The following is a 13,001-nucleotide window of genomic DNA, read 5'->3' as shown; positions in this document are numbered from 1 at the left end:
CCTCCTGTACCACATCACTCCATCTCACTCTAGCCCGTGCCCTGCCCAATTAGCCCCCTCTATCCGGCCGAATAAAAGCTGTTTAAGGCATGCAGTGGCTGGGCATGCGGGCTACATGACTCGGCCAACACAGCCTTGCCTGCCGGAGGAGCTCACCGATGGGACTTTACCCAAGCTTTTAAAAGATTCGTGAGCTCCTCACACAATCCAGCCTGGTTAAACCCATGATGGATCGTAGGCAGGCCAGCCACCACCGTGTCAGAAGATGTGGCGTGGCCAAATTTGATTCCCGGAACGTCGTTCATCTCGGACTGTGCCGGCTGTAAAATGAAATCACCGACCACCAGCAACAATAGAAAACCAAAGAAAATCCTTTATTAAAAAAAAAAATTCGAACGTTGCACCGTTGGTAACGTGCGCGGGGCTCTCTCGTCAAAACGGAGACAAATAAATTACACTGAACATAAAGAGAGACGCCAGAGGGAACAAAACAATTCAATTTAAAATGTTAACTATTTTTATGCAAGGGGTGACAACAGTGTGGGTGGTGGTTGTGCAGTGGGGGGGGGGGGGGGGTTAGGGGGCGATTTTGAAGGAGATTCACTCGGATTGGGGATGGGAGTCCTGGATTATGGGAGCTGGGAGAATGATGGCGAGTGATGGCAGCTGGGAGGATGATGGGTGAGCAATTGCAGCTGGGAGGATTATGGGAGAGTAATTGTAGCCGAGAGGATGGCGAGCGAGAGTTGTGGGGTAGTGACCGGAGAGGCACAGCATCGAACGAGGAGACGGAGTGAATCCAGAGGACGTGCTGGAATGATTTTGCAAATTAAAATCAATTCCTCGGACACGGGATCTACAACGCCTTCACAATGTCACGTGCCGCTACGATTGCACCGAATTATTATTTGACAGTCCGAAATCAAGGTATCAAGAGCCAATTCTCTTTTACGGGGATATATTTATAGTCTGGGTTTCACACCATCAGAGAGGGTGGCTTGCTACAACCACCACGACAACAACCCTGCATCTTCAACCGTGAGTGCAGAGCGGGTGACTCGGCCGTGGTGGTGGAGGAGGGCCAAGCAGGGTGGGAAGTGGGAGAGGCGAAACGCGACAGCAGCGTAGGCGCGGAGTGGGGCCAGCAGATCGCGTCGATATACGCTGGGGCTGGTGGAGGGAGTGGTGGGATGGATGGCGAGGGAGTGGGTGAGTGAACGGTGTGTATCGGGTGCTGGTGGAGGACGAGGGAGTGGTGGGATGGATGGTGAGGGAGTGAGCGAGTGGACTGCGTGTATCGGGGGCTGGTGGAGTAAGAGGGAGTGATGGGATGGATGGTGAGGGAGTGGGCGAGTGGACTGCGTGTATCGGAGGCTGGTGGAGGATGAGGGAGTGGTGGGATGGATGGTGAGGGAGTGGGTTAGTGAACGGTGTGTATCGGGTGCTGGTGGAGGATGAGGGAGTGGTGGGATGGATGGTGAGGGAGTGGGTTAGTGAACGGTGTGTATCGGGTGCTGGTGGAGGATGAGGGAGTGGTGGGATGGATGGTGAGGGAGTGGGTTAGTGAACGGTGTGTATCGGGTGCTGGTGGAGGATGAGGGAGTGGTGGGATGGATGGTGAGGGAGTGGGTTAGTGAACGGTGTGTATCAGGTGCTGGTGGAGGATGAGGGAGTGGTGGGATGGATGGTGAGGGAGTGGGTTAGTGAACGGTGTGTATCGGGTGCTGGTGGAGGATGAGGGAGTGGTGGGATGGATGGTGAGGGAGTGGGTTAGTGAACGGTGTGTATCGGGTGCTGGTGGAGGATGAGGGAGTGGTGGGATGGATGGTGAGGGAGTGGGTTAGTGAACGGTGTGTATCGGGTGCTGGTGGAGGATGAGGGAGTGGTGGGATGGATGATGAGGGAGTGGGTTAGTGAACGGTGTGTATCGGGTGCTGGTGGAGGATGAGGGAGTGGTGGGATGGATGGTGAGGGAGTGGGTTAGTGAACGGTGTGTATCAGGTGCTGGTGGAGGATGAGGGAGTGGTGGGATGGATGGTGAGGGAGTGGGTTAGTGAACGGTGTGTATCGGGTGCTGGTGGAGGATGAGGGAGTGGTGGGATGGATGGTGAGGGAGTGGGCGAGTGGACTGCGTGTATCGGAGGCTGGTGGAGGACGAGGGAGTGGTGGGATGGATGGTGAGGGAGTGGGTGTGTATCGGGGGCTGGTGGAGGGTGAGGGAGTGGTGGGATGGATGGTGAGGGAGTGGGTGTGTATCGGGGGCTGGTGGAGGGTGAGCGAGCGAGCCGCCGCTGCTCCGACGAGGCTCCACTCCGCCACCGCTCCTCCTCCTCCTCGTCCTCCTCCTCACTCCGCAGACGTTGAGCCGGAGGCTGTGACCAACGAGAGGAGACACAGGGGAGGGGGCCCGCATGTCACGGCGAGCACTAGCGGGGAGCGGGCCACTGAGGATGAGCGACAGAGAGAGAGAGAGAGGGGGCGCACGGTGGATCAAAGTCGGCGCCGGCTGCGATTTAAAATGTGCTCTCAAGCATCACGAATTGACCGATGGTCTCGCACGGTCACCCAACGATTCACCGACACACTCGTAGTGGGCTCGCGTAGAAACCCACACGCACTCGCAGAGCTGCGATTAGACCGGGTGCCCCCCCTTCCCCCCCACTCAAGTGTAGCGGAGTTGACCATCTCAGTCGGGTAACCAAAAAAACTCGCGTAAAATTTGACGTGCGTGCAGCGGTTAGCGCTACGCTACGCTATGAACCCGGCAAACCAGGTGCGATTTCCCCACCCGCGTCCAACACCAGTGACGATTATTTGAACGGGTCCTGGGTCTCCCCTAGGTCCACTCAGCCTCAAATGATTACCTGGTGTGGCGTAAACATCGCCACTCGGGAGACAAAGGCGGTCGGGCGTGGTGCTTGCCGCCCACCCTCTTGTGCGCCGTGCCGGCCTTCATAGGTGCCACTCGCTAACAGCACTTGCCCCGACAGTCTGTTAAGGCTATACGGGGATCTTTGTCTTTTTGTGGCGAGTGCATGGTGAAGCGAGTGTGATGAGCGCTTGGTGAAGTGAGCGCGCGGTGAGGTGAGCGGTGAGATGAGGCGAGCGGTGAGGTGAGCGAGCGGCGAGGTGAGCGCGCGGCGAGGCGAGCGGTGAGGCGAGGTGAGTGCGTGGTGAGTGTGAGCCCATGGTGTCTGGGCGCTCACTCTTGCCATCGCAGGCCACGATCTTCACTTTGTCGACCTTGACGAGGTCGGTGACTTCGCGGAACTCCACGTCGTTGAGCACGAAGGTCCACACGTTGTCACAGAACCGGTACGTGTTCAGAGAGCCCTGCACACGGGGGAGGGGGGTGCCGGGGACACGGGCAGGAGATGGGGCACGCAGGGAGAGATTGGCATGGGGACATTGTGGAGACACGGAGGGGGGGGGTGGGTAACAAGGAAACAAATAATTAGGCAAGTAAAGACCCCAATTAAAATCAATGCTTCACACCTCCCATTAGCACGGTTGTCTACGTATGGTGCGAAAGAAGTTCAACATACAAGTGCTGAATTGCGTGCGTAGGAATACATTTAGGAAGAGGGTACGAGTCGAGGGGGCTAAACGGCAGAGCCTGGGCGAGAGAACACGTGGGCTCATGTGATACAAGATGCAGAGCTGATCAGACTGCAGCCACAACGGAAAGCGGAGGAGCGATGCTCGCAACGTCGAGCGGAGCGCTGGACGGCGAGAAACACAGTACAGTGGGTGGCACGCATCTGCCAGTCATCTCAGTCAACACCTGGGTCTGTCCCCATGACTTCCTGCCAGCAGCGAGCCTTACACGCTTCTAGCCTGGCACAAGCTGTTGTGCGTCTCTGTACATTTGTGAGTGTCTACGTGTATGTGCGTGCCTCCATCAGTGATCTCAGTCAATCCATAACACGGAGTCCGTCCCGTGACCTCCTGCCAGCGAGCCTTCCAAACTTCACACAACGGCCTCAAAGTGCACCGAGCCTGGCACGAGTTCCGCATTGACATCACCGCCACCACATAGCGGAGAAGGGCGGTTGAGCATTTGTGTGTGGAGCGGTAGTGGCGTGGTTAGCACGTAGCGCCAACACTAGTGACGATTATTTGAACTGGTCCTGGGCCTCCCCTAGGTCAACTTAGCCTCAAATGAGTACCTGTTGTAGTGTGTAAACATCGCCACTTGGGAGACAAAGGCGGTCAGGCTTGGAGCTGGCCACCCATCTCCTCGTATACCGTTCTGGCCTTCATAGGTGCTCGCTAACAGCACTTGCCCCTACAGTCTATTGAGGCTATATTGGGGGATCATAAGTTTTTGTTTGTGCAGGTGTGTTTGTGTACGAGTGTGTGTGTGTGTGTGTGAATCGGCCAGTTATCTCAGTCGACCCATGGCACCACCTGGGTCCGTCCCATGACCTCCTGCCAGCGGGCGTTCGACACTTCACGTGGCTTTAACGTGCAGATATAGCCTGGCACAAGCGTCGTGGCGACATCGCCACCACTTAGGTGGCGAATGGCGGTTGTTGTGGAGTGTGAGTGCGAGTGTGAGCGCGAGCGCGCAAAGCCAGGCTTACGCGGAAGCTGATGCGGTTGCGCACGCGCTGCGCCAACGCCGCGTTGATCGCCTTGTCGAACTGCAGCAGCACCTGCAGCGCCAGCTGAGGACTCATCTGCTGGGACTGGACACCCACACACAACCACCACAAACCCTCGTGAGCCACATCGCACATGCGGCGGCAATCGGCGGCGCATGCACAAAAGGAGGGGGAGGAAGTGGCATCTTTACCAAAGTAGGGAAACGAACAAGAAGAAGAGGTTTGTCCCCTTTCCGGCAATAAAACAGGAGTCGTTACGATGTTCAAACACCAAATTAGAAACCTTTTGCAAGGAATCAAGTCCGCATTGACCACGCACGCTTGTGGTGAACGTGCAAACAAACGCTCTGATACTGGTAGGAACCTCCTGGTTACACCAGCCCACAGGGGATTATTGTGTCCGTCCGTCATGCAGTGAGGGGCTGGGTGGGGAGGGTGGGAGGGGTGGGGCTGGGTGGGGAGGGGCTGGTCACCCCGTGGTGCCCTTATAAAACTCAACGTTTAACCTACTCACGCCGGCTGGTGCCCACCCTCACAGGTCGGGCATATTTGCGGAATACACCACGCCGCCGTTGACCCTGGCCATTGACCGAGCAACCCGTTCCTACCAGCTACCTCCGCAGGAATGTGTTTATGGTGAAAAACTACGGCACAATGGGCTGTAGGATGTCCCTCAAAGTCCACATCCTTGATGCTCATCTTGATAAATTCAAGGAGAACATGGGAGCGTACTCGGAGGAGCAAGGCGAGCACTTCCACCAGGATAGATTGGACTTTGAACGCCGCTACCAAGGACAGTGTAACGAGAACATGATGGGAGACAATATTTGGGGGCTGATTCATGAAAGTTATTTACAGTATAATCGTCAATCTCGAAAAACTACTCCCTTCTAAATCTTTCGTAGTAATTTTTTAATTACTTTAGTATAAATACATGTTAATTTGGATTCATGTGTGAACGAAAAGACACAAATTCGCCCGTTTTCTCATTGAAAATAGGTAAATTTCAAATGATCACTGTCCTGGTCACAAAAGCAAAGTCTGTGGGGAATAATAGACATTTTCTATACTTAGGCATAAGCAATTAACACTTACTACCCAGGAACAACAATAATGTTACATAGTGTAACAAACGCATTGTCTTTGAAACTGATTGGCCTACGCCAGAGATGGCCAATTATTATTGCTACTAAGTATTGTAACTACAATGACATAGGCACCGTTTGTTAGTTGATATGACCATACTTTGGTTTTAGTCGGTAAAGTCACGTAGGTAAAAATAAAAGATTGTTTTTTTTACCTATGTAACTTTACCAAATAAAACCAAAGAGTATGGATTCTTGCAGTCACGAAAAACTTCAAATCTAGAATTGATATGACCATTACGTCACGATGTTCATTCCAAGTCCACCATGATACTATTAAATGACATTGACCGCAGGTATTTCGATCTTGCCTCCTGCCGGTCCCCAGAGCCAGAGACTTTCGGTTATTAAAAAACAACTCACACTCGCCAACAACAACAACACCGCCGCCTTAAAATACCAAATGATAACGTCAGCGATCATACAGCAACATACACCGGGCTTACGTTGGGGATGCGTTCCCGAAAACGTGTGACGACGAATATCGAAACGACGTCCGTCGAAGCGATATTTGCAGGGGAATAGCGGGCGACGGATAACGAGTAAGGACGCCGCAGATGCCGCCAGCGACGCAAGCGTGTAGCTGAGACGACGCAAATCAGGCAGCGGTGTTCATAAAGCGACGGCGCATTTGCGAAACGACATCAAAGGGGGGGGGAGGGGGAAAGATGTGAATTGCGTTTTTATTTTATGTACGAGGCGGTGTTGACGATGCGCGTTGGATTTCTTCCGCACCGTACGTAGCCACCCGCGCTAATCGGGAGGTGCCCCGTCAATCTCGACGACAAATTACAAGTGCAGTCCCCAGAGGTTTACTAATATCGGAAGGAAGAGCGTTCCAGACGGCCGCAGAAGCGCGCACCCGAAAGCGCCACGCGATGATTCGTTTACCATCTTGACGAGTTCTATTAATCGTGCACCACTGCCAAAGCAGCACATGTATTTGTTTAATCACAAAGATACTCCGCTAAGGCCGAGCCGAGGGAACCTTCAGGCTACTTCCCCCCTCTCCACCAAAATTCTTCTTTTGCCACCGAACCTTAGCCGCAGTTGAGAATCGAGCCCAGGTAACGCTCACGAGAATGTACAAACGGCGACTAAAGTAAGACCATGTGAACAGAAAACTCCTTTTCACCACACACACACACACTGGCACGCATCAACCAACATACTTTAACGGCCGGGGCCTGCTGTGCCCACAGGTGCAGATTAATAGCAGCGATCAGAGATACTAGTCTGAACAGCAAGCGCACAAGTCTTGCTATAACACACCGTCCTAACCCCTGAAACCAAACCCCCCAACTCGACCAAGCGTGCCCTTTAACCATAACAGCTAAACCCTACTCCCTAAACTATAACACCCTACCAAGCACGAAACAGCATAGCGGTAAGAAAAATTCTGCACATAGAACTGGCACTATTTGGACACGTGTAGGATGGACAACAAGAAAATGTAAAGTGTGTTGTCGTTCAGAAAAATTTAATGAACTGGAAAGAGAGGAAGACCTAACAGAGAATGGGCTTGACGACATCGTGCCAAAAAGATGCGGCCACTACTACTTGAGCCATATTGGCACAAGGCAGAGGGGAAAGTACAAACAACAAATGACGAAATGTGCAGTGGACATACCCACTACGGTGGGATCGTGATGATGATGCACTACACTGTACACTACCATACACTATACACTACCATACACTACACTACTATTATGTGTACTACTCGAGACATATTGGCACAAGGCAGCGGAAAGTGGAAACAACAAAATACGAAACGTGCAGTAGACATCTACTGCGGTGGGATATCTGCCCATGGATCGTGATGATACACTACACTATACACTGCCATACACTACACACTAGCATACACTATACACTACACACTACAGAACTATGATGTGGCCACTACCACTTGAGCCATATTGGCATGGATCGTGATGATGATGTACTACACCGCACACTACCGTACACTACACACCACTATACTACTATACACTACAGAACTATGATGTGGCCACTACCACTTGAGCCATATTGGCATGAATCGTGATGATGATGCACTACACTTTACACTACCATACACTACACTATACACTACCATACACTCCACTACTATGATGTGCACTACTTGAGACATATTGGCACTACAAGGCAGCGGAAAGTGGAAACAACAAATGACAACATGTGCAGTGGACACGTCGACTGCGGTGGGATATTTGCCCAGGGATCGTGAGGATGAAGCTGTAAACCCTAGGCCCAAACCCGGGCAGGGGTCGCAAACCTGCGGCTCCGGAGAAGCGTGCGGTGGCTGTTCAAGGCCCTCTGCTTCGTGACGACGACGTTATTTATCGAGGGACGCCGTCTCCGTATTTCGCCGCGGTGCATCGTGGCTGTGATCTTGAAATTATTGGAGGGGGTTGTTTTAAATTTTCTAAAGGTGAACAAAAAAATGTGGCTCGTCTCCTTATTTTGATCGCCAACCCTCTGCCCCACACCATAGCACGGTTTGGCTACGTAGAACGCGAAAGAAGTTCAACATACATACGTTACCCCACCTCCAAAATCATAACCCTACCCCACCTCAATTGCGCGTGTTTACCTAAGAAAGCATCACGGAGTCTGCCGACTATTTTCCCAAGAGTCCTGCCAAGTGTTGTGCAGTAGGTGTACGACACTTGCAATGTTACGGTACAGCGACTCATCGACTTGCAAACATTCGACTTACGAACTTCCAGAGATACGAACAAACCTGTCCATACGTCCCGTTGCCCCGTTCGGACCGTGAAGAACCAGTGGCATCTACATCTACAGGAGATTATACAACTTTTAAGGCCGTTCCCCATGTTTAGTGTACACGCCATAACGTGTTTGTATTCGACAGGAGTAAACTTGGACTTATGAACAAACTAGACTTGTGAACAAAAGTCTGCAACCAGATTCGTTTGTAAGTAGAGGAGTCTCTGTAATCAATCGGATAACCCCAACCCCTCAACATAACCCTTTGAAAATTTAGCAAAGAATGCTGGTTTTTTGAGGTGTGGGGGGGGGGGGCATTTTCGCCGATAAGACCCTCAGCAGTACGAGAGGCCACCACACATTTGAAACCATTGGGGGTTTGACAGCTGCACGATGATGATGGGGGGTGTTTTCACTCTTTGTTGTCGCGGGCCCACACTAAAGGCCACCCAGGGGTCGCCAGTGGCCCGCGGGCCTCGTACAATGAAGAACGCTGCGATGTACTAAACTAAATGTTTTATTGTACCAGGCAAGTCCCACTTTGAGCTACGTTGCTCTTCTTATCGGAAGCGACTCTGGCCATCGCAAATGGCAGCTCAACCAAGTGGCTCTAACATCATCACGTGGACATTGATGGCAGCAGCAGCAGCCAAATCTACAGCAGCGTTCTTCGCCAATTTTCAGAGGGGGGGGGGGGGCATTTTCACCGATAGAACCTCAGAAGTGCGAGGGGCCATTGAAACCATTGGGGGTTTGACAGCAGCACGATGATGATGGGGGGGGGGTGTTTTAACTATTTGTGTGTTGGGGGGGGGCACACGTCAGGGGCCGCGCTAAAGGCCACCAGGGCCCCCCCCCGCCACTCGCCCACGGTGGCCTCGCTCGCGACAAAGGATGCCGCTTCAACCGAACCCGGGGGGGGGGGTAGTAGGAAGTTCGACAACCAAAATAGCCCCCCACTCCCCTCAATGTTTCATGAGCCGCACTGCAACGTCAACAACGTCACGTAGCGGCAGTCCTTAAAGATCCGCATGCGGCTCCAGGACTGAAGGCTGTGCCACCCCTCACACCACCCCCCCCCCCCCCCCCCCCACGAGTCCTAACCTCATGCAACCGCAATCCCATTCTACTCCAAGCCTTGTTAGCCCTTCGTGAAAACGGCACCGACCCCCCCCACCCCCGCCGTCATCCTCCTCCATCAGCCGGATCGTTCAAGTAGCTATCAACCCCTTATCAGTGCCTCCCACATTATTACAGACCAAGTCAGACCGTATCGGTCAACCCCGTGGTGCCCTTACGAATGTCAACGTTCATCCTACACAAAGTTCGATCACAAGGGAGAAACACAAACACATGGGCATTTGTTTTAACTCAATTTCTCTGCACAAGAATAGGGGGTAAACCGAACGGATTCACAGGTATGCCACTATACACTACTACTCTTTGGTTCTTTTGGTAAAGTCACGTAGAAAGAGAAAATAATAAATTAAAATACTAGCATACGTTTCGATTGCAACAAGCAATCGTCGTCAGGTATGAATGAAATAAAAACACAAATCTAGTATACTTAGAAATGTAATGTAATACAACTGAGAGTCGGATAACATAACAGTCAACTCTACCTGGTTGATTACGTTCTTCCTGAGAATGCTAAATTTGAGAGAGAGATAAAACACAGAAAATAAAACACACTATACACTACTATAAACTACACTATGCACTACACCACGATTAACTACTACACACCCGTCAACCACTTATCAGTGCCCCATCTTATTACAGCCCAACTCAGACCTTATTGGTCACCCGGTGCCCCTTTTAAATCCAAACGTTCGTCCTCCACAAAGTACCATCACAAGGGAGAAACAAATAGACAAAAACAAATTATTCGCCCGTATTGAAACGGATGTACGCCATGTGGACCTGAAACCTCGATTTCCCTGTACAAGAATATGTCCTAACGCGTTTGGATTGTGACAGCCGTGTGTTTGTATACCAACATCGGCAGAGACTTTATTTTAAAAAAGACGGTCGTTTCCTTGGGCAGGATTAAAAAAAACACATTTCGTAAGATCAGTTTAACATAAATGTTTTTGGGTTAGATCCATATTCCCACCCTTTTTTGGCCCCTCTCTCCCGATACTTTCCATTCATTGGCTACCACATTCTGATGAGCCCCCCCCCTCTCCTCCCCCCTCAACTCGCTTTTAAGGGATTACATCTTGAATCATTGCCTCACTTGATGCAGCTAATCTGGCTGTGACTGTCCCACCTGATGACGGAGACTTGTGTTGCCTCCGAAACGTCGTGATCTGTATTTTATTTTATTATTTTATTAATTTTGATGTTTTACCTACGTGACTTTACCGAAAACACCTAAGAATATGATTCCTTGCAGTCACGAAAGCTTCAAGTCTAGAATTAGGGTTAGATCCATTTATAGATAACGCGATCTCACCAAAAAAACCTGTATTACTTCGTAAGATCACCACACCAAGCCTCGTGTGGTCTCTAAACTCCAACCACGACGACTTGTGCATCTCAAACGGAAGGGCTCCACATGAAATACTTCAGACTGCGTGTTAGTGAACACCATGGGCATTGAATCTCCACCCCCCCCCCCCCCACAGCCTAGCGAGTAGCAGCATCTACAAACTCCGGCACGGCACACGAGCGGACGCGGGGTGGTGGCCAGCCCCCACGCCCGGCCGCCTTTGTCTCCCCAGCGGCGATGTCTACTACACACCGGGTAACTCACTTGAGGCCGAGTCGACCTAGAGGACCGAGACTCAGAACTCACCTCGTATCGTGCCTAGCCCGGGGCGTCGGCGGCCGCGAGTGGGGCCCCCCATCACCACCACGACCACCACAACTCACGACCACCACCACCACAACTCACGACCACCACCACAACTCACGACCACCACCACCACCACCACAACTCACGACCACCACCACAACTCCCGACCACCACCACAACTCACGACCACCACCATAACTCACCACCACCACCACAACTCACGACCACCACCACAACTCACGACCACCACCACCACCACAACTCACGACCACCACCACAACTCACGACCACCACCATAACTCACCACCACCACCACAACTCACCACCACCACAACAACTCACCACCACCACAACAACTCACGACCACAACTCACCACCACCACCACAACTCACGACCACCACCACAACTCACGACCACCACCACCACCACAACTCACGACCACCACCACCACCACAACTCACGACCACCACCACAACTCACGACCACCACCACAACTCACCACCACCACAACTCACGACCACCACCACCACAACTCACGACCACCACCACCACCACAACTCACCACCACAACTCACGACCACCACCACAACTCACCACCACCACCACAACTCACGACCACCACCACAACTCACGACCACCACCACCACCACAACTCACGACCACCACCACAACTCACCACCACCACCACCACAACTCACCACCACCACAACTCACCACCACCACCACCACAACTCACGACCACGCCACCGTTGAAACCACCGATAATCAAACAACAACAACAGCAGCGGCCACACACGTCCCGAGTGTTACGCGAACTCCACTCGCCGCTCCTCGGGCCTACGTCTCCGCGCGGAGCCTCGGCCTCGCCTAGCGCCCGCCGCCGCTTAGGGTCCCCGCCACTCGAGCGGGCCCGGGGGGGTAGGGGGGGGGAGGAGGAGGTCGCCTCTCTGTCTGTCTCGCACGCGGCGGACGTCGCCTTCACCTGGATGAGCTCGTCCAGACTCTCCTGGAGGCTGTTTCCCAGCGTCGTGTTCCTGTACAGCTGGTAGGCCATGGCGGAGGTGAGGGGGTGAGGAGACGGAGCCCTCACGGGTAGGGAGGGGTAGTGGTGGGAGCGAGCGGTGAGGATGAGAGGTGAGGGTGAGCGGTGAGGGTGAGCGGTGAGCGGTGAGGGCGAGTGGTGAGACCAGCGGGTGAGTTGAGAGCGGTGAGCTGAGCGGTGGCGTGGAACCAGCAGAGAGGTTATGGCGTGAACGGAGCGCGTCTGGGAATCGCCGTCACCTTCGCCTCCTCCTTATATAGGCGGACGGCGCTACGGTGCCCGGCGAGGGACACCGGGTGAAGACAAAAAAAACCGCGATTTTTAAATAAAAAAACTTGGAACGCGATCGCATGCAGATGCGTTTCAGTTTAACCCCGACTCGGCTCTAAACATGCTTCAAATCGCTTTAAACTATTGTCATTGTAGTGCGTATTTAATGTGGCGCTGCACTCTGATGTTGTAGGAGAAAACATTTATTAAAACGTCTATTTAATTAAGTAGAACGTGTTGTCTATCTATATATATAAAATCGTGGATGTCTGTCTGTGTGTGTGTGTGGATTTCGGACCATACGCACTTTCATTGGACGGCGGTTGCCCCTGGCAACGGCTAGCGACGCCTTCGCCGCTTTCATTGGACCTGGCAACGGCTAGCGACGCCTTCGCCAAGG

General features: G+C 52.6%; 1 protein-coding gene across 2 annotated transcripts; it reads right to left on the bottom strand.

Annotated features, from left to right (window-relative positions):
• Nucleotides 1-355: 355 nt before the first annotated feature.
• LOC133360259 (transcription initiation factor IIA subunit 2) lies at nt 356-12,567 on the bottom strand. Of its 2 annotated transcripts, none has more exons than XM_061578923.1 (4): nt 12,272-12,567; nt 4,587-4,691; nt 3,207-3,333; nt 356-2,372 (listed from the first exon to the last, which is right to left on the bottom strand). In XM_061578923.1, exons 1-4 carry the CDS (start codon nt 12,341-12,343, stop codon nt 2,347-2,349), a joined length of 330 nt encoding a protein of 109 aa, XP_061434907.1. In that variant the 5' UTR covers nt 12,344-12,567; the 3' UTR covers nt 356-2,346. The 2 variants fall into 2 exon arrangements, with proteins under 2 accessions (XP_061434907.1, XP_061434983.1); XM_061578999.1 differs by having other exon boundaries at nt 3,213-3,333.
• Between the last annotated feature and the right edge of the window lie 434 nt (nt 12,568-13,001).

This window comes from Lethenteron reissneri, chromosome 1 (assembly GCF_015708825.2).
Source record: "Lethenteron reissneri isolate LAM-NWPU_2019-01 chromosome 1, ASM1570882v1, whole genome shotgun sequence".
Classification (NCBI taxonomy): Eukaryota; Metazoa; Chordata; class Hyperoartia; order Petromyzontiformes; family Petromyzontidae; genus Lethenteron; species Lethenteron reissneri.
The sequence above is the reverse complement of the archived record's forward strand: the minus strand, read 5'-3'. Positions and strand labels throughout refer to the sequence as shown.